The following is a 21,054-nucleotide window of genomic DNA, read 5'->3' on the forward strand; positions in this document are numbered from 1 at the left end:
AATGTCCCTTTTGGGGGCAGTGAGTAGGACCAGAGCACTTCCGATGGGGGCTTTCTACAGCAGGTCTGGTTTAGAAATCTTTGCAGGTGCAACAGTGTTGATCAGTGGAATGAGGTTGGTGAGAACAGTTTATCTATCTCTAAATGTGTTTTTTTTTTAAACTAGTCTAGATTATTTGGCAAGGACCCTGTCTTACTGCTGGCAGCTACATCACCATCAGAAAGCTTCTCCTGGTGGGACTTTTCTGGTAGTTCACTCCAAAACGGCCAGTCGGTGACCAGCCACCGTCGTTCAGTGACCAGCAGTTGGTGATGGTTCAGTTCAGTGTTGCACAAGCAGCATCCATGTGCTTAGTGATTTGCTTTGTCTCATAAATTACTGAAATAAACTTCAGAACTGGAATAGAGAATGAATGTTCCTCATTACGATGCAGAGCTTTTGATCTGCTCTGGCCCTGTTCTCCCCCTGCAGCAAACAAACACCCTGCTGTTCGTGCCCGTGCTACGTGCTGGCCAAGTCCCTGTTAACAACTTCTTAATTTGGGGGGAGTCCCACAAATCACTGGAAAGAGCAAAAACTGCCATGTTGCCATTTTACTCAGATTAAAATGCAAATCGGGAGGCAAGTGCATCCAAGGAATGTAGGTCACAGTGGAAACCTGCGGAGCGGGAGGAGAAGGGACAAGCTGTGGGGCTTGGGGACTGTCTCGAAAGGCCTCCTCTGCCTTCAGCTGGCGGCTGCTGCTGGTCTGTTGGAGTTATTCTGTGACTCTTCCGGACCTTGGTTTTGTGATGAACCTGAAATCTCATAAAGTCTCCTTTGCAGTGCAGGAGCAGCATTTCCCAGGACTTCTATAGAACAGGTCTTTCTGTGCAGCACTCACAAGGGAACAGAGACAGCCAAAAACCTATTTGAGCTGGAGCAGGAGCGCTCCACCGCATGCTGCTCAAACAGCCGCATCCGGGAGGACAAAGTCTGTCCCTTTGTATATAATCGCGGCTGGAAGCTTGTTTGCAGACCTCTCCAGTGCAGGTTGTTGAGCTGATACGCCTCAGAACAAAATGTGCTGAGGAATAGATGAACTGAGTTATCTTTAGAAAGACGGACTGAGCCAGGGTCAGACAAACATTAGCTTTGCTGATCTCTGATGCTGCCGAGCTAAAACCTGAGCCAGTTTTATTTGCGTAGGCGCCCCACTGAATGCGCAGCATCCATGGGTTGCGGATGACACTGCTTGTGCTGCCTACAGGTCTAAAAAATTATCTTGATTTCTATTTGGATTATCAATATTGCACGCTTTAAAGCGGCGTCCAGGATGATTATCTCCATTTTATAGCAGGAAAACTGAGCTGTGGCAAGTAGGCAGGGAAAAGATGTAACCAAGGCAAAACAGCCCCGAGCTGCTGAATCGTGGTCCTGTGCCTTATCTGCACCTCCCGTCTCCAGCCCTACCCTGCTGCCAGCCTGCCCCCACCACACAAGCCATCTCCCCGGGGCAGGAGCCCAGGGGGCTAGGGTTTTTTGGTTTTATCCTCTTCTGCAATCAGCTTTGAAGGTGCAGAAGGCAGCTCCCGGCTCTGGGCTGGGCCAGAGGTTCAAAAGGCTGCTCGCCCAGGCTGTGGCACACAGCCTCTGCCCCAGGCCAGCAGCACCAGGAGCCATGTCCTCTATCACTTGTGAAAGCATCCTGGCTTAACTTCATAGCTCTCATTCATTCACGTGAAAATCCTACTGTGTTCAGACAGATTTGGCTGAAATTAAGTCAAAGAGTGAAATTAAGGAGATCTATGAAGCTGAGGGATTCATGAAACAGTCACAGCCTCAGTCTCTGCCAGAAAAACACTCCCATGATCATCCTACGGTGCCCCTTCCACAGTGTAAACAGCAACATACGAAAGCAAACCCCAGAAAGGCTGATGGACTGGTTTTACTTCAAACTAAGGGTGATGTATATTTTTATAAGATTACAGCAGCGCATTTTCAATACCTCTCAGTATTTGTTTGCACCTGAAGTCATGCAGCACTGGGTATACTAATCACAGCCTGCCCAAATACTATCTTTTCCTTCATCTGCTCAACAAGGAGGAGGAATGAGCTGAGTCACCACGAAGACTTGTTGGCAGAGCCTGGCCCACCCCACCCACAGCACCTGACCTTGCAGCTCCCCACCTTTGTGTTGCAACCTCCCTGCCAACTCCCAGCCCCCGCCCCGGGGAGCACCGAAAGGACCAGGGCTCTGCTGTGGTTGTTGCCAGGCATTTTTCTAGCTCGTGGCTGTGATGCCTCTGAGGAAGGAGTAGCAGAGAACTTCCTTGATGATACGTGTTGCAACCAAGTCTTATCTCAGCCGTGACTTCTTGTTTTTCCTTTGACACAACAATACAAGAGCAATGAGACCTTCTCCCTGCTTCCCTTACGGTGAAGTCAGAACTGCACTTTATAGGTTGGTTGGTTGGTTCGTTCGCTTTTTTCTTAAACAGAAAACACTCCATCTTGGAACCTTACCTCTGACTCACGTAGGTTTTACTCAGAATTATCACTAAAAATTCAGCTAAGTGACTTGAACAGGTATCAAGCTCGTATCCATAACTAATGAACAAACTTCCCAATAAGGCCAAGTCAAACTGGAGAGTGTTTCCAATTCACACAGAAACCGAACGCTTTTACCAGGCAATGTCAGTCCTGCCAGTGCCTCAGATGTAACACACACACACACAGGCTCCCCTGGTTTCAGAAAATACAGAAAAAAGTATTTAATGTCAATAAACTTGGAAAGACTTTTTAAAACAGAGCAACAAATTTTTTTTTCCTGGAACTCTGCATGCTGACGCAGTGCAGCACAAATCAGGGTTTCAAATGACCATGCTGGTCAATGGTCACACCAACAGCGAGGGAGCAAATAGGATTTTTTTTTTAAACCCTACTCCAGATATAGAAGTCATGAGGCGCTTGATCATTAACGTTTGCTTAACAACTTAATTAGTTCAATACGGAAGCAGCCCGGTGCAGAATAATCCACTCTCTTCTGAGAGCGGGCGGAGCAGACCCCTCTGCAATCGCTGATGATGCTCGAGCAAATGTCACCAACTCCAAGGAGAACGTTTTAAAGTAAAAGAGGGCAGTGCTTCCCCCTTCAGCACAGTCCTACGGCATTCCTTGCCCAGCATTTGGGAGAAGCCAATTACAGCCAATTAGAAGTACTAGGCTTAATTCAAGGCTGAAAAAAACACATTCCTGAAGTCACTGGCTTGGAAAGAAAGGCAAAGCATGCAAACAAGTGTTTGAGTACGGAAACCAAAACACCTGACAGTGCTGAAAAGCAGAGCAAGGGCAGTATTGCCATCACCTTCCTCACCTCTGAATGATACAGGTGGTTTTGTTACATTTTTAGAGAAAACGTGATGGTTTACCAGACTGGCCCCAGGAATTGGACAGTTTCTCTTCTTAGCTCTGCCTCTTCACATCATTATTTTTTTAATTACTATTGGTTAATCTCACTGCAAATGTATTACTTAACCTGCAGTTAGCATGCTTTCTGGAGCTACGTGTAGTTCTATATATAGAACAATTATGTTTATAATATAAAAGAAGAAGAGTTAGTTTTAGGTCAGTGATTCATGCTGTTGAGATAAACATTGCTTTAAGAAGTCATGCAGACATTCTATCATGAAGCACCTAACATAACATAAAGCCCAATTTTTATAAATATTTATTGTAAACAGGTCAAAATCAAAGGCCAAGTTTTAAATAAAAAGAATCAGACATACAAGCCCAACTTTGTTTCCAGTTGGCTACTTGGAAACTCTGCAGGATCCAGTTCCCAGGTTTTCAGTTCAGTTTTTCACTGTCAGACACCACCAAGGCTTTTATTCAGATTAAGTGATTGAACTACAGTCAAGTTTAAATGTTCACAGTATCATCAAGACATGTGGCTAGTCACACCTGGACAAAAAGTCTTTCAGGAAGAGGAAAAAAAATTTAAAATGCTAACCTAGCTTTGAAACTGAGGTAGACAGGTCACGGTGACTTGAGTGCTGACGGTTGGGGTTTTATTTTTTTTTAAACCTGTTCATCTAATAAAATGCTTTAGGCTACAGTTGAGATTGTTATGTTAGTATTTCTGATAGTGACAAGCTTTGTTTTGAAAAAGTACACAATTTTTTTTAAATAGAAATATTCCTCTTCTGTTACCAAAATAATCAGAAACATCATAGAAAACTATGAATCTTGCTTCTAATAATTTAAGCCTGCTATATAACAAGCCATGTTAAAGTAGCCAGCTACCAGCTTGCTATTCACAGTGTAGGATATGCCATTCTTTACCTTACTTTTGCTCTCCATCCAAGGAACACAGATCAAGAAGGCAGTACCTTAAGCATTTTAACCTGTCTACACACACAGAGGTTGTTTTAGTTTTTCAACCATTAAAGTCTGCAGTCTCCACCAACACAGCCACAGCAGCATGATGGTACATACAGCAGTTGTAACACTCCCTTTCCACAGGTGTCTGTGAGCTGGGTTTCATCCAGCGGCCTTTGGAGCCAGCCTCTTATCACTGATTTAATTGAACATCCAAAAAGACAGACATGGAGAGAAGAAATCCAAGCTGCTTCTGTGAGAGAAAAATCCAGACCCCAGTCACATTATTAAACAATTTTGATCCCAAGAAGGCAGAGGTTAGTGGCCAAAGAAAAGCTCAGAAACGGGTCTGCGTTTCACAACGACCTCCTCTTCCTCCTCCTCTGTTACCTCGGAGAGGGAGGAATATGAAGGGAAGCCCCCTCTGGTCTTTGGCTTCCGCCTTGGGCCCGTAGTGGCAGCCAGGAGCTTGTTTAAAGAAGAGGGCTTCCTTAAACCTTTGGTGAGATCGTAGAAAGCCATGTCATCGGATATGACCCCCAGAAACGTGCTAGTGGAGCTCAAGATTGAAGCCGCAAGCTTTGTGGTCTTCTTGATGGGCACGGAGGGCTCCGCACTGTGGGAAAGGCTGGGGTCCCCCAGCAAGCGCCTGACTGCAGAGGACGCCCCTTCCTTTAAGTACTGGTGCGGCTTCTTCCCACTGTAGTCCCTCAGGTCGGTCTTGGCGTGGTAGCTGTAGACCAGCATGGTGATGATCTTCTCCTGGCCGTGTATGGCAGCCAGGTGGAGCGCCGTGTAGCCGCCATGCGACCTGGCGTCCACATTGACACGAGTCCCCCCTTTCTCGGCCGCTCTGATGATATTTGTCACCATGTCACAGTTGCCGCTCTTGGCAGCCCAGTGCAGGGCGGTGAAGCCCGAGATGAAGTCCCTGCGGGCCGCCAAGCTGGCGTCGCCCAGCAGCAGCCCGTGGAGCTGCTGGGTCCACTGCCCGCCAGCTGCCATCACCAGCCACTGGTGCTCGGCCTCCTCCAGCGGCACCGCCGCCGCTGCTGTCTCCTCACTGGCCCGATGGGCCTTGGGCCCCCGCCGCAGGCCAGGTGAGCGGGACCCAACCTCCTCCTCTGGGGGCGACAAGGGGGATGCCGGCTCCTCAGGTGGCCCCGGGGTGGTGGTGGTGGCGGCAGCGGCAGGGGGCGGCACGCAGCGCACGGGCAGCATGCAGGGCTTGGGGAGCGGCTCCCGCCTGGACCCACCCGCACCGGCGGGCAGGGGCACCCCGCCGCCGCCGCCCTGGAAGAGATCCCGCAGCTCGGAGACGGCCCGCGGCGACGGCAGCTCCTCGGGGGGCACCGGCGACAGCCGCCCGCTGGGGACGGGGACAGCGACGGGGGCGCCGCCATTTTCCTCCGCTGCCAGCGCGCCCCCCGGCGGCGTGGCGCCCCCTGGCGCCGGGGCGGTGCGCAGCTGCCGCCTCAGGACGACCACCTTGGCGCCGTCCCGCTCCTTCACCACCGCCACCGCGTTCACCGCCGCCTTGAAGCGCTCCCGCCGCTCCGCCCGCTCCGCCGCCTCCCCGCCGGCCTCCAGCAGCGGCCGGAAGGTGCTCACCAGCTCGGTGTTGCGCACCCAGCCGCCGCGCTCCCGCAGGAAACCCAGCACGGCTGCCGGGCTGATGTCGAGCTCCGCCATCCCGCCGCCACAGGTGGTGGTGGAGCCGCCGCCGCCGCCGCCTCCTTCTCCTATTCCGACTCCCCGCGGCGGAGGTGAGGGAGCCCGCCCGCCCTCCGGGGACTCACCGGGGTTTGCAGGCACCTGCGGCGGCCGCTCCCGCTGAGGTGATCGGGCCGGGCCGGACCGCCCCGCCCCGCCTCGCCCTGCCTCCGCCTCCGCCCTCCGTCTGAGGGAGCGGAGCGGCACCGGCGCCTGTCTCCTCCCGCGGGGCGGTGCTGAGGGGAACCCGCCCGGCCCCGCGCCGGGGCCGGCGATCCCCGCGGCAGGTGAGGAGCCGGGCGGGAAGGCCTGACTGTCGGGGAGCTGAGGAGAGCGTCGGGGAGGTGTATCACCGGTGTGTCAGCTCCTGGGAGACTCCTCAGGCAGGGAAAACGCTTCATTGACTTACTCCTCTTCCAGCTTCCCAAAATGCTTATTTTTTGTTGGTTTTTTTGGTTGGTTGGTTGGCTGGTTGGCTGTTTGTTGGTTTTTTTTTTCAATGGTAAATAAGTGGTGCGGATTTAGGTAGGAATCGCTCTGCAGAGTCAGGTCTCCGCTCTCCAAGAAGCCTCTGGTGTTGGGCAGGAGCTGCAGTTCTTCTGGGTTAACAGCTTCCTGCCTCAACATAAGTCAGAAGATGGATGGATGGATCAGTTTTTTGAAAGATATTCCACTCTATGTGATACTACATGTATTATATCTATTCTCTATATGTCTTTTACTTACATTGCATCTCCAGTGTGCATATGTGTAACTATATAATTGATTACATCTTTACAACATGCCTGCATCTAATCATGTACACCTGGAGAAGACAGAGCTCTTTTTCTAAAGCGAGAAGCTGTCTCTGCAGACATATCAATTACTTCTGCTTAAGCATTTAACATTATTGTTCTCTATTCTACAGGGGGAAAAAAAGAAAATCCCAGACAAATGCCTTTCCCCAGGCGAAGGAGTAGGGCTGAAGACCTCCTGGAGGGATGGCGTTCAGCCTGCAAACTTGTTTTCTCCTCCACAGAGTGTTGCAATTGAGATCGCTAAATTGATTCCTGAATGACTGAACAGTTTGTCTAGGAAAACAGCAAGAGAGACTGAGCACAGAATGAACACAGTCGGTGTGGTATGAAGACAGATAAAAGTAACTGTCTGTAGAAGGATGGATAAGAAAACAGATTCGTTTTTGTTTTCACTGTCTTAGAACTTGAATAAAATGGAGTATCAGCCTGTGCCAAAGTCTCCATTTTGAAGACAATTTGAGGTGCATTGATCCCCACGCAGTGCATCTCTCTCCCTTCTTGTTGATGCTGACCTCCCTTCTACCTCTTCACACCTTTTCCTGGTGGTGGAAGAGCCTCTTCCCACAGATTGCTCAGAGTCTTCCTTTGGCAGCCTTTCCCCTTCCCTCTCCATCTTTGTGCAAATCTCTGAAAAGCTATTTTATCTCTTGCTAACAAGCTGGCGCTGAGCCAGTTCCTCAAAATCATTTTGCTGCTCTAATGTTCTTTCGCATAATAGCATGTAATCTTCATGCTGCTTGTAGCAATTCAGTGCTTCTACGTGAATCGCACACCTCTTATTACTGCCTTTTCACACGGCGTACGCAGCAACCTCACCCTCTGCTGAAGCAGCCACTTGCGTCTAGCGTTTTACTGCATTAGCAATGCTTTCTAGCTTATGGCATCGCCACGGTTCTGCCTTGCCTACTGTAGAGAGCTAATAATGAGCATGCATCCAAACATTAATTGCTATGCCTTGCTTTCAGTGTTGATTTCTTTTCCTTACTAGAATCCATTGCAGGCATAAGAAAATCTCAGCAGTCTATGATTTTTGCATTGCAAACTTTCAGCCATACCCTAGGATTATAGTTCATATCTGCAAATGAGCGAGGAGGGAAAATAATTCAGGAGAATAGGTTCTTTTAAAAAAAAAGCCCGCAACATTTTCTTATGCTACAAATGTTAAGGGAGAAGTTGTTCTTATTGCTTGAATAGGTTCAAGCGTGGCAGGGTATGTCCTCGGGCTCACCGCTGCGCGGAGGGTGTTTCTGTGGGTGCTCCCTCCCTGCCTGGACAGCCTGAGGAAAGCATCAGCCCCCTGCACCCATGTATCCTTTGAGACCCACGAGGGTGCCATCAGATCCCACCTGTTTTATCCCCAGCCTGGCATCTATCCTGCAGAGGGATCTCCGTGGTCCCCAGGAAGCCTTACTGCTCAGCACCCAAGGGGCAACTCTGGGGCCACTGAGGTCCCATCACCTCTCCAGGGCGTTGGGTTGGGGTCCCGAAGGAGGGGTGTTACTGAGACTGTTCCCCACTGCAGGTGCTGGCATTCCTTGTGGCCACTGAGCAGAAGGGCACATCCCCAGGAGGTCCTAGAATAGGAGAGAAGGATGTCTCCAAGCGCACCTTGTGCCATGCCAGGGGTGAACTGGTTGCTCTCGTTTAACTGCCCTGACGCAAGGAGCTCTTTCCCCAGGTAATTTTCCAGTCATGCATCCAACCACCTGTCCCATGCGTGCTCCTTTGTGGGCAACCCGTGCCGTGTGATTGTGTTCCTTTTCACAGTCAGTAGGTGTTATGTTAGTCTTGTACTTTCTGTAATTAAGAAGGAAACAACACTTCTGGCTAATCCTGCGTACCGTTTCCAGACTGCAGCATGGGGTGCATCCTGTTTGCCAACCTTTCCCTCTATCCGTTGATGCCTTTTGGTTGCCCACCTTTCAGGCTGAGTGCCAAGCACCCAGGGACCAGATCCCAGTGAGCTCCTCTTACTTTACTGAGCACTGGTCATATTCTGATCAGATTGTGCAGCAGAAATTAAGCTGTCTGAATGAATTTTATTAATATAGATAATAAGAGCCTGGAGCATTATGGGTGTTGTGCTTATCAGTCATCTGAAATTTCCAGTCTTCAAAAGCATGAGAAGTTTTGCCTCTTTTTCTGTGTCACCAAAAACCTACAAAGCAAGTATTTTTTGTGGGGCTATTTACGGAATACTGTGGGCTGCTTCGTAGGAGATTTCAAGCCAACTGTCTTGATATTTTTAATTTACTGGCTGGGACAAAAACAATGTACAGAAACCCACGATTAAATTAATTTACTACTGCTTTTTTTAAACACAAATATTGCAGTTTGCTAGTTCTACGTCATAAGCCATAGATGGCCTCTATTTTGAACTGTACAACTGAGGAGAATTATCTTTCCAGTGAAGAAGTTTCACAAACTTTCAAACTACCAACATTACAGTGTAGTAATCAACATAGAGATCTGGGGCCTTTTGCCACCCCCTCGGGGGAGGAAGGTAAAGGTTATGTGAGTGTAATTATTCACACCGCACAAAACCAGGAAATGAAGTGGGAGATCAAGCAAAGCATCTAGTCAGAGCAAAGAAGTTTCTAGTGACACTTCAAAACTGAAGGAGGTGGTATCCCAGGTCCTGCTTCTTCGTGTGTGACATTCTCAGAGCCACAGGGAAGGTCAGGTGCCAGGTTGGAAGCAACGGAGGACGAAAAAGGGAATAAGGGGGATAGTCATAGTCGGAGAGGGTGCTGGTGCTTTGCAGGGAGGTGAAGCTTAGGTACTATTGATTGCGGATGGGGTTTGTACCTCAAGGAAAACTTGTTTTCCTCTGAAATGATATCAGCGTTCGCGGAATAAATAGGATGACAAAGGCCATGATTTTCCACTTTCCTTGTTGATATTTTCGTGTGAAACAAAGAGCATGCATTGTGAAGGAAAATAGCTCTTCCTTTGTTCCATGGAGAAATGCAGTAACCTTCCATAGATAAACAATTGAGCAAAAGTCTGTGAAGGGGCAGGGAGAGGTAGAGAAGATTATTTGCAGAGAAAAGGCATTTTCTCATAAATGAGCAAGGTTCAGCTGTAACTCAAGGACCTCAGCAACCAGTTTGGACAATGTTTCTCAACCACAACCATTTAAATGCAGTTTTCCTTGTACCTCAGGGTGTGTATTTATTACATACTGCTTGTTCCACACAGGTGGTGCAAGGACCCATCCCAACCATCCTCTGGTTTTCAGGTGATGCCTGTGAACTTGATGGGATTTCTAGCAGGATAATGCAAAGCTGGCCTGAGGCGCAGTGTGGTAATTCTGCCCTTTGACGTGAGGAGCTGGGGAAATTCAGGGTCTGCTTCCAGCCATCCCACTTACATTCACCAGGACCACTTAGTTTGCTCTGGGGCAATGGACCTGCAGCTCCTATTGACTTTCAGCTTAGGACAGCACTTCTGTAGAAATGCCTTATACATCCGATATATTGTTAGTGTAACCAGTGAAAGTTTAATAAGGTGCTTGGTGGTAGTACTGCTAAAAGAGTAGCTATGAAACCATTGGATTTCTAATAATCCCCAGAGGACGCATTGTGAGAAATGAAGAGTTTCCAATAAGCTGCTTCCTCCGGCCTGTGTTGAAAAACGTGATGGAGTTCTGTTTGTCTGCACCACCTGGATTTGCAGATCAAGGATTTTACTCAGCCTTGAAAGATGCAGCCATCTTCTAAGGCCTTGGTGTTGCTGTGGTATTCATGTGGCAGGTAGGATGATCACTTACTCGCTGTGTCTGCATGTGACGTAAAAGGGGCTGTGATAACATTTGTTTCTCTCCATTTTCATTGCCTTACCTGGGGTGACAACATGAAAAAGTAAAGCAACTCTTGCTGACCTCCCCACCATGCGCTACTGCCATGCCACCATGCATGCAGCAAGGGGCATTTTCCTTCCCCTCCCCTGGACAAAGAGGTTCCAGGGTACATTTGTGCCTCTCTGCCCCAGCTCTTTAACTGTAGAAAATTCAGAGCTCATCCTAAATTCACCGTGCATTTAGCAGGTACAAATATTCCACAGAGTTTAAAATCCTTGCAGAAGCATCCAGCACTGTAATATACGTTGAGTTCCGAGCTATTAGGAATAATTTGCATAACAATTGATGCTTTAGCAGTTAAAGGGGCCACCAAATCCATTTCCCTTCTCTTGAAGCAGCTTTTATGCACCTGAAGCTTTTGAAATTAGCAGGGTTTCTCTTGAATTGGCATTAGAAAAAGTGTGCTTTTTGAAATAACAAGGTGTTTAAAAATAACTGCAAGCTTTTACGCCGTGCTGTCCTGTCCCAGAGATCCGCCCCATGCTGGTGGCAGTGCCGATGGACAAAGGGAGAGAGGACTCCAGCTGCAGAAGGTCTCAGCAGCACAGCTCAATCAGAGCCAGGTGACAGCAGTGCTGTCCCTTCATCTGTTCCAATGGCTCAGAATTCCCTTTATGCCATGAATCTGACTGCAGCTCGCAGAAACCTGTAGCTGTCTGGGAATCGGCTTTTGTGAGTCTCGTGTTGTTACAGTCTGCGCTTTATTGGCAGGGAAAAGAGCTCTTAATGAATCTAAGTCAATCACTTCTCCCAAAGTACCTGTTATAATGGCATTTAAGTGTGTGTTAAGCAGGAGTTTTACGTTGTCTTAAATCAGGACTCCAAAGTGTGCCTGTAATGTAAAAAAGAAAAAAAAAAAGTAACTTTTTAACCTTTTTACCTGTTTATTTTTGCTTCTTTGTGATATGTAAAGAAGGCCCAGAAAGTTAACTCCCCAGCAGCTCTAGTACAAGGCAGCATTAGTGACGAGCTGTGGGGCTTTTTGTCATTTTTGGTGACCCAAGAAAATAAATTAACAGATGGTGTTCAGCAATGTCCTTTTTAGAAAAATACAACATTTTGGCAACCTATCTTTAGCCAGAACTGATACATGGATTAGCAGAATTAATTTGGTTGTAGGCAGTTCACTCAGGAAAGACAGAAACCCAGCTTTTTTGACCTGCAAAAAGCAGATCACTTGGATAACACTCAGAAAATGCCTTGAAATTGCTTCAAGGGAGAACACAACCTTCTTCATAATCTCTAACCCCTCTAAGCACTTGCGTTTGATAACCCTTGCCCCCTCCCTTCAATTACCTACATCTAATTTTCACAACCTGTTTTATTTCTCCAGCATAAGCACAGTCCCCTTCTGGGGTGAACAATGCTTCCCAGAGCTCCTGCAGCGCAACACAGGTGGATCCCAAGGCGTCTTGGGAAGAATCAAAGATGCAGAGAAGGAACATACAATCTTACGCACCTGCTGTAACACAGCAACTCAGTGCCCACCAGCACAGCGTGGGCTCGTTTATTTAAATGGCCGTGGGAGCAAGAGACCTTTGTTAAGATCACAAATAGCAGGTAAGGGAGAAGACAGACGTTAATACGAAGTGCAGCTCGTAGGCTATTGTAATGAAGCATAAGTTCTGTTTTAATTTGGTCGCTGAGGTTTGATTGTCTTTGAATACTTCAGTCCTGCTTTAGGGCTCTCCAGGGATTGTGCTTTTGTGGGCAATGAATGAAAGGAACTGGGATATTGGCTATCTTTCCTTTTCCTTATCTTGCCAAAAAGTTGAAATTTGGCAAACCTTTTGAAAAATAACTGGAAGTGGGGCCTAAGCACAGTTGCTCACTGTTTCCTAGTAATTGGGGTGGGGCTCAGAGCTTTAGCTGTATCATATTTAGCTAATGACTCTATTTGTGGCCCTCCTTTGTGCAGGATGCTGGAGGTGATCTAGGAGCACCTGAGTAGACAAGGAAGAGTCTCCTGGACAGGGTCACTCCAGGTAACTTCTCCCTTGTCCGTTCCCTCAGAGGTGGTTGCATCGTGCGGTGGGATTAGCATCCCACATCTGGCATAATTTAGGGAAGTTCAGGCTGGGAACTGATTCTTGAAGGACAATCCTCACCAGCAATGACAGCAAAGATGGAACGGCAGATTCTAGCCCTACCTGAGGAGGGGAGCGGAACATCAAACCTCAGCCCATTCTCAGAGTTACCTGCATTCCTTAAAGCTCCCTTATCACTGGTGCGTGCACTGAGTGGAGGAGCAGCCCCGAGGATTGGCTTTGAGGAGCAGCTCGCTGAGCAGACATGTCTAACAACAGAAAGGGAGGGCTCTGTGTTGTGTCCAAAGCTGCTGGGAGGGGGCGTTTCTGCTGTGCCTTCAGCAATCCCATAGTAACCGCTGCCCGTTTGCGCACACAGGAGCTTTTCTCTGGCTCCCGTGTGCAGGGAGTTGCAAAACCTTGCCCTTCTTGGGGGGTTCAAAACGATCCTCAGCAGCCCTTTCCCCACGCAGAGTCAGTGTTGTGGGGGGAAAGTATTTGATCTTTTTGCTCAAACTCAGCTCTCCATCTGGAAGTGAGCATTGCTCCAAGAGAGAGGATGAGGAGAAAAGAGGGGGACGCAGCGTCTGATCGAAAGACTGGGGAACGACTAATGCAGGGTCTAGGGTGTAGGTCTAGGGGTGTACACACCTAGGGGTGTAGGTCTGGCCCAGTGACCAGCTGTGTGACTGGGAGAACGTGTGGCTCTGGTGAGCTGTTCCTTGGTCGGTGCGCTGCAGCAGAGGGCACCAGAAAGCAGGGAAAACTTTGCTCTGTGCTAACAGCTTGCGAAATACCAATGTCTTTGTGGGTTACAAAGACTGAGGGTGATGGGATTGGCTTTGTGCTTTATGTGGGAAGGAATGATGAAGAAAAACTCGACAGTCCTGTGTTGCATACTTTAACTTGCCATGAAAACAGGCAGCGTAACGGCCATGAGGTCTTGGCATCCCTGTGCAAACCCATGCTCAGGTTGCACCTTTGGTGTAACTCCCATGTGCGATGAGGCACCTTGGTGCAGAGGCCGGGTATCTTCCAGCATGCTGGACGCATGAGAGCTCCTCGAGGCAGGGAAATGGGTCTCTGTGTGCATCCTCTGAACCCTGCAGAGGATGCTCCTGGCACCTCTATGGTCACACTCAAAGCTTCATACAACCACCTGGAAGGAGGTTGTAGAGGGGTGGGGGGTCGGTCTCTTCTCCCAAATAACAGGCCATAGGACAAGAGGAAATGGCCTCAAGGTGCACCAGGGGAGGTTTAGATTGGATATTAGGAAAATATCTTCACTGAAAGAGTTATCAAGAATTGGAACAGGCTACCCAGGGAAGTGGTGGATTCGGCATCCCTGGAAATATTTAAAAGCTGGGTAAAGGTGGTGCTGAGAGACGTGGTTTTGGCAGTGTTAGGCTGACAGTTGGACTCGATCTGGAAGGTCCCTTCCGACCTGCACGATTCTATGATTAATGTCTGTGTTAAGGTTTTCTGCACGGCCCTCTCTCAGCCCCCTCCACCTGCGGAACGCCATCAGTGCCGTGTCCCCCTCCCCGCACCTCCCACCCCGTCCCTGCGGCCGACGCCGGTCCCGAGGGGGGAAGCGGAGACGCCCGGACCTTCCCCGGCTCCGTGTCCCCCCTGCGGCAGCGGACGGGAGGGAGGGAAGGGGCCGGGCTAAAGCCCGCCCGCCCCCGCCCAGTCCCGCCCCCGGCCGGTGCCGGTGCCCGTCCCCCGGTCGGTCTGTCGGTCCGTCGGGCGGCGCCTGCGACGGGCGGAGGGGAGTTTCCAGGAAGTGGCCATATTGGATCCATTCAGCCGCATCCAGCCGCGGCGGGGAGAGCCGCGCTCCCGCCGCCGGAGCCGCGCCAGCCCCGGCCATGGCCGCCACCGACCTGGAGCGCTTCTCGGTGAGCAGCGGCCCCGCTCTCCTGCGCGCCTCTCCTGGGGGGAATCACTGGGTGGTTTTTTTTTCCTTCGGGGGGTGTGTGTGGAAATTATGCAGGCGGTGTTGGGGCCAGGGCAGCCGGGGGGATGCTGTCAGCGGCCAGCGGAGCCGGGAGGAGGCGGGATGGGGTTGGGAGAGGGACGAAGCCGGTGTCCTCGGTGCGGGGAGAGTCCGTGCGGGAAGGTCCCGCCGGGGGCTGGGAGGCTCCGAGGCCCTGGTGCTCGGTCTGATGCTGAAACCGGTAACGAAAACCTTCCGTGAGCGCTCCTTGGATGCCTGAGATGCTCACAAAGGGTGTCCCGTATCCCTGTGTCTGCAGGCATAGAGCGCCCCGCAATGAGGGGCGGAAAGAAATGGGGTCAGACCTTCCTAAATAAGAATTGTTTACATACCACTGGTATCCAAACACTAAAACAGTGAGTAACTTAACGGTGTGTGTATAGTACTGTGAGAGGCACACTGATTCAAACACGGGCAAAGCAAACCCTTGAGGCTAACTGGTCTCTGAGCCAATGTATGAAGAATGCTGTACAGCAAATATGGAGCGTGACCTGTGCACCGCCGCCTCTCTGCAGCTCACATGTTGTATAACTGCTATCGGAAGTCAATCTGGCTAAAATCTGTGTCGGCTTCAAACTATTCTTTGTCTAAGGCTTGAGTTTTTTGTTGTCGTTGGACGGCTGTTGTGATTGAGTAACTCGGTGATGCATCTTGCAGCCTTTCGGAGCTAAAAACATTTTTACCACACTAAATAGCATGGCTCGCAAAAGTCAAAAATGTCTGGTGTGATATTGCTAAATAAATGGGAACAGCAGTGGTGGTTGTCTGAATTATAGGCATGCCGTTTGAGCACAAACAAGTCCCTGCTACTGTTTTCGCTGTAAACTACTTATTGCCAGGAATCTCAAACTCTGCTTCATTTCTTTGAATCCTGGCCCAAAAGTTTCCAGCTCAAGAATGAATTTGCAAGACTGTAACTTACTTAAAACTTGCATAAAGGAAAATTGATTGTGGGCTCTTATTTAAGAAAGCAAATGCTTCTAAACTCTGGGGAGAGCGGATTAAGGTAAAGCTTCAGTGTCAGGGAATGGGAACACCCTAACTGTCTCACTGCAATTCTTTTGGCATTTATATCATATGTAAATATTTCTAATGTTGATTTGGTGTGCCTGTGCAGATATTCATAGGTGTTACAGGAACCTAAAATACTGCGTAGCCTGGGAGAAAAGTAAAATGAATCTTGCATTCTTTGGTGTGGGTACTTGAATGCTTGGTGTACTTGTGCCAATACTCTGTCACTTTTATTTAAAAAAAGAAAGGGGGGAGTGGGGGAAAGGTGCTGGGCTCTCATTTGGGCACCAAAGTGAAATGGCTGGGCTCCAACATGACTTTAGTGCCCAACTCCATTAGGAGAAAATCTGCTTACTTTGTGCGGGGAGCTGGGGAGAGTTTATAGGGATCTGCAGGCCCAGTAGATCTGGTGATGTGCTGATCTTTGCTTTGGACTAGTTTGCCTTTCGCCTGGAACCATGGATCTGGCAGAAGTGTGTGGGAGAGCAGCATCTTGTTTCCATTTGATGTAGGGCAGAGGACTGTCCCAGCTGCTGTTTCCTTTATCCTCAGCGCGTGTCTCAGCTCTGATGCTGTTCCTCCACCAGTATCATAGAAACCTCATGATTAAGGTGTTCCGAGTTGTTCTTTCTGCAGGGTTTACAGCCTTCTTGGTGCCACTTTATATCACTGTGCCTCAGCTTCCTGAGCACAAAGTCTGGGTGGAAATAGCTCATTACTGCCAAGAAAAGGTGATGATAAATTAATTTACTTTTATTGTCTGTTTGTATCTGCAGTGGGAAGTAACGTTGAAAAAGCCTCTGAAGGAGGTTTTTGATATACAATAGGTCATGCTATTTGGATTGGTGAAGCTATTTATAAGTGTCCAGCTGACACTGACATCCTGGAATGTAGTGACCCTTAGGTTTGGATAATGTGTTTTCAAAACTCCCCAGATGCACGCTTCCCTTGTACAGTCCTCCAGAACGCCTCTGTCTCCAGCACAATAAAGTTCCCTTGAAGTGCTGCTGTTGGAAATGACCAACAAAAGCAAATGAAAGGAAGCTCGCCCATAGAAAGCTGCCTCTAAGGCAGCAGAATCACACCAGCGGTGCTCAAGACCGCCTTTGTTTTTGTGAATGTAGGGCTTGTGAGAGAGATTGGCTTCAGCCCCTGGAGACTGAAGTTTTCTGCAGATCTGCCCTGAGACAGTGTCTCACCACTGCTGCGTTCGGTACTTGCTCTGCAAGCATCACTACTAGATACCCGAGGCCAGTTGTCATCATTACAGTTACCACCAGAGTGGAAAGCAAGCTGATAAAGTTTGGTTTTATTATGAAATACTTTGTCACCAAAGCTCAGAGCTTCTCCATTGCCTGTTCTGGCTGGTGCTGAGCTAGCACACGTGTGATGACTGTGTGCTGGAGCAGACACTGGCAGTATTAGCAAAGATGTTGGTATGTTGAGCGGGAAACAGCCGAACCACCACGTGCAAGCGGAAGCCAGAAAGTGCGTGAAATGCAGCAGGGAAATGCAGAAGCTCTGGAGGAAGCTAGAAAAGCTGGAAGGAGAAGAAGTGATGGAGAAGCAACTGCAGATGCGTAGGAGAGTAAATGGGATGAGATGTGAGACTGAGACTGTAAGACTGTTTTACTTTTGAGAAGCTTTTTCAATCCCCCAAATCTGTTGCTTTCTCTCTTTTAGAATAAAACCTGTCGACCTCCCGAAATGCCGTTGCTTAACGAACTGCATTAACCTATTGTCTGACTTGGAAGTGCAAAGGCAGCTGCTTGGTCTCTAAACTAGGCGGCCACGTGCTCTCAAACGCATGCATGTGAGGAGGAGCAGGTGTCCTCAGCCTTAAGGTTGGGCTGAAAGAAGAATTTAACATTATGCCATAAGTTTTAAAAATGTTGTGGCTCTTTGCTTTGTGTGCATACTGTGACGCTGTGCACGGACAAGGGATTTGGGCATGGTGACGCCCAGTGAAGAGTGCACAGCGTGCATGTAGCTGTGTGTGCGCTGTGGCTGCGGGGCAGCTGTCTATGTGCAGTCCCGAGAAGATGCCCCTTCATGTCAGTGATTGATAGCTAGGCTTTTACTGGTAGCTTCACTGTAAATTAATGCCCCTTAGAAGATCTTGCCAGAAAAAACACCACTTTATATAGAGGAAAGACGAACAACATCTTCCTTGCTGGGAAGAGACAATGGAGTTTTTTTTGTCACAGGGAGCTGCTGAGCTGGGGGGGTCTGGCCAGTTTGGCAGCTTCGCGTGAGCGTTACCTGTTTACACACCACTGCCTTCTCGTGACCGGCTCCCAACTCTGTGGGAGGAGAGGGACCTTTGAACTGTGCCTGGTCCTGCCACAACGCCTGGGTTGCGATAAACTTCATGCATTTCTGCTGTTTTCTGTAAGCTTGTGAGCTTGTGTTTTCTCTTACTGACTGCACAGCCTGAACCCGCTCCTCTGTGTGAGGGGGCCAGTGTTACACCATAGTCCATGAAAGACGGACATGAGGAGTGGGCTGAGAACAGCTCTGCGTACTGTGGCTGGAGCAGAGCAGTTGCCAGAAGACTTAATCGCTACAGGTCCTAAGCATAGGCTTACATTTTCTTTTAATCAAACTCTTGAGGAAAATGTTTCCATGGCTCAATTCCAGTGGAAACTGGGGTTTGTTTGGATTCGGACATTCCTCCTGCCCTGTTTTTTGCCCAGCCAGCAGCACCATTTGGAATTTCCAGGGTTAAATTTCCTTGTCTGTTTTTGTCGTTCAATTATTTTACCTTTAGCCTGGAAAAACTCAAGTGATCCCCCATGCAGTGTGGAACATAAGTGACAGATTTTTCTCCAAGCTGGTAACATGCACCAGGAAGCGGGCCCAGCGGGAGCAGCCCTTTCCCTCCCTGCCCTGGCCAGCTCTTCTGCCTGTAGCGTATGCTTTTTTGGGAAGGAGGGATGGGGAAAATGGTCTTCCATGGGAGAAGACAAATTGGTGGTTGCCTCTCCGAGCCTCGCAATCCTTCCCCGGGAGGCTCGCCTGTGCTCAGACAGGAAGCCAGCCCTGACTGTTTCAACCGCAGGACCAATTAGCTCAACCACAGTCCATCGCAGTTAAACACTTATTTTGAATGTATGTGCTGGGAACAAATGTTGCCCAGAAAAAGATTTTGTTTTTTTGGGTTGGTGTTTTGTGTTGGGGTGTGTGTGTTTTTTGGTTTTTGTTTTTTTTTTCCTTCCCCGCTGTGGTTCTGTTGCTGTCGGTGAATCCGGAGCATCTCTTCCTCCTGCAGCAGAGATGCAACATGTTGTTCTGCGTGGGAGCTCCAGAGCTGCTCTTAACCGCTTATAATCACAGCGAGCGCCCAGGCGGTGGGTGGAAGGACGTGAGCTGGCAAATGCTGAAGCCGTGTGTGCCCTCTGCCTCGGCAAAACAAATGAAAGCCTGAAGAATAACTCTCTTTCAGGAGGCCGGCATGGTGTCAGGGCTCGTCATCAGTGCTGTGGTGGCAGCTGTCAGCCAGTCCCCAGCGTTGCTGGAAGGCCAAAAGCTCCCTAAATATTATCTTCTGTAGCAGAATACCAGTGCTGTTGCCAGCTGCGGGGAGAGACACAGCCCTGTCTCCGAGTGCCCCCGCTGTCCCCAGTCCCGTCGTCTCGAGGCACCACCGTGCAAACGGAGTGCTCTGGGGACTGGGCTGTTTGTCTGTCTGCAGGAGCAGTGGTCATGCTCATCTCCTTTCCTTCTCGGGCTCCTTTGGCTCAGAGGTTGGGAGGGGAAGAAATGGCATGATGCTAAATTGGCTTTTCATGGGTTGTGCAATTAAGAGGAGGAATCTGGGCGGCCATGGGACTGAGGGAGACGCACAGGGCGTGGGCACGCTGTTTCCACCCCGCCTGTGTGAGGTAGGGGCACATTTATGTGATTAACTCTGATTATTCAGAACATGTCCTGGGCACATCACAGGCTGTGGCTGGGAGAAGCTGTCCTGCTCTTTTCAGATTAGCTGCAGCCCTTAGAAATTATGTTGTCCTGTCCCGTGTTTGTGTTTTGATGAGGTGAGGCCTGTGTGTTTATGCACAGCCTACTTGTTTGTCCCCTTCCCATCAGTGTAGCAGCAGTGAGCTCTGGGTTTATACCTGAAACTTTGCATTTGTATTCATGTATCGTAGAAGCGTCAGATGGGGAGGAGAGCCCATCTCTGCTCCCACAGCAGCTCAAGTGAGAAAAAGAATCCTAAAGGTGCTGCTTCTCCTCAGTCCCAGCCACATGCTTTGCTTCCAGAGTCTTTTCTCCGGCATAAGTGGCTGTGCTCGCCTCCGTCTTGTGACATGTGAATGTGAAAGGTGGAGCCAGACAGGGAATCTGCACCCTCCGAAATGGGGTGACAGTGGAGACTTTCAGAGGGCTGGGGGAGAACAACGTCAGTGAGAACCACAGCCTTCTCAGATACATCCCCGGTTGCTGGTCTTGGCTTACGGGCTGACCAGGGCCCATAGATGGGGTTGGGGTTGTGGAGGCACCACTGTTTAGATGTTCGGATTCCTTTGTGAAGCCAAAAAGCGTCTGTCTCCCACACACATGAAATTCCAGAGATGTCAGACGGCTAGAGAGAGGTTCCCATGGAGCACCCTGCCTCGGGGCTCTTGCCCTCTCTGGCTCGCACAGCCTCAAAACCAGATTGTCGCAGGGAGCTGTGGAGCGAGAGAGCCTGGGCTGGATTTCCATGGAGGGACTTCGGGCTGCTCCCATCCTCTCCTCGCCGCTGGATGAGGTGTTGTGATGAGTCTGTGCCACCACTGCATTACGTGTGTGAGGAAGCATGTGGGGAATGCATCCAGAGTCCTCCACAGGCAATCAGCGTTTCGGCTGGTTCTTGCTGTAACGGAGAGGCAGGACACATCCGTTGGCTTCTGCTCGGCTGAGTTCATGTCTGCCTGCAAAGGACTGTACAGGCATGCCTTCAGCTGTGGGCTGGCGTGAAGCATGTTCCCGGAGCTCGTGGTGTTCATGCTAGAAAATCGAACCTTCCCGCAGCCAAGGTTGCTCAGGTCGGTTGCTGGGAGAGGAGACTGACCGCATGGCATTTAAATTGCATGTATATTCCTGCAGGTGCCTGGTGCGATTGTGGGGCAGCTCGGGTCAGAGGGACATTGCTGGGTCTCTGGTCCAGACCCTGCTTACAGCAGGCTGCTCCGGATCTTGGGTCCTAATCCAACTCGATCCTGGCTTTCAGCTCTGCTGCAGTAAAAAGGTTGTCTGAAAAAGGGCTGCCAGAGCCGGGCTCCCAGGAACGCTCTCCTTCCC

The 21,054-nt window shown here is 49.6% G+C and overlaps 2 protein-coding genes and 1 long non-coding RNA gene across 4 annotated transcripts in view; 2 read left to right on the forward strand and 1 right to left on the reverse strand.

Annotated features, from left to right (window-relative positions):
• Positions 1-2,244: 2,244 nt before the first annotated feature.
• On the reverse strand, positions 2,245-6,241 carry SOWAHA (sosondowah ankyrin repeat domain family member A). The gene has a single exon (XM_063349494.1). It carries the CDS (start codon positions 6,049-6,051, stop codon positions 4,678-4,680), a length of 1,374 nt encoding a protein of 457 aa, XP_063205564.1. The 5' UTR covers positions 6,052-6,241; the 3' UTR covers positions 2,245-4,677.
• A 741-nt stretch (positions 6,242-6,982) lies between these two features.
• Positions 6,983-12,285, forward strand: LOC134522020 (uncharacterized). Its single transcript, XR_010072935.1, has 3 exons — positions 6,983-8,547; positions 10,444-10,624; positions 12,065-12,285. It is a non-coding gene; the product is annotated as an uncharacterized LOC134522020 (long non-coding RNA).
• A 2,195-nt stretch (positions 12,286-14,480) lies between these two features.
• The window catches only part of SEPTIN8 (septin 8), a 39,127-nt gene continuing 32,553 nt past the window's right edge, over positions 14,481-21,054 (forward strand). The window contains exon 1 of one of the 2 annotated variants that reach the window (XM_063349573.1): positions 14,481-14,659. In XM_063349573.1, the coding sequence (XP_063205643.1) occupies positions 14,630-14,659 (30 nt within the window). In that variant the 5' untranslated portion in view covers positions 14,481-14,629. The remainder of the gene's footprint in view (positions 14,660-21,054) is intronic. The other variant, XM_063349574.1, reaches the window with a different exon arrangement.

Source organism: Chroicocephalus ridibundus, chromosome 11 (assembly GCF_963924245.1).
Source record: "Chroicocephalus ridibundus chromosome 11, bChrRid1.1, whole genome shotgun sequence".
Classification (NCBI taxonomy): domain Eukaryota; kingdom Metazoa; phylum Chordata; class Aves; order Charadriiformes; family Laridae; genus Chroicocephalus; species Chroicocephalus ridibundus.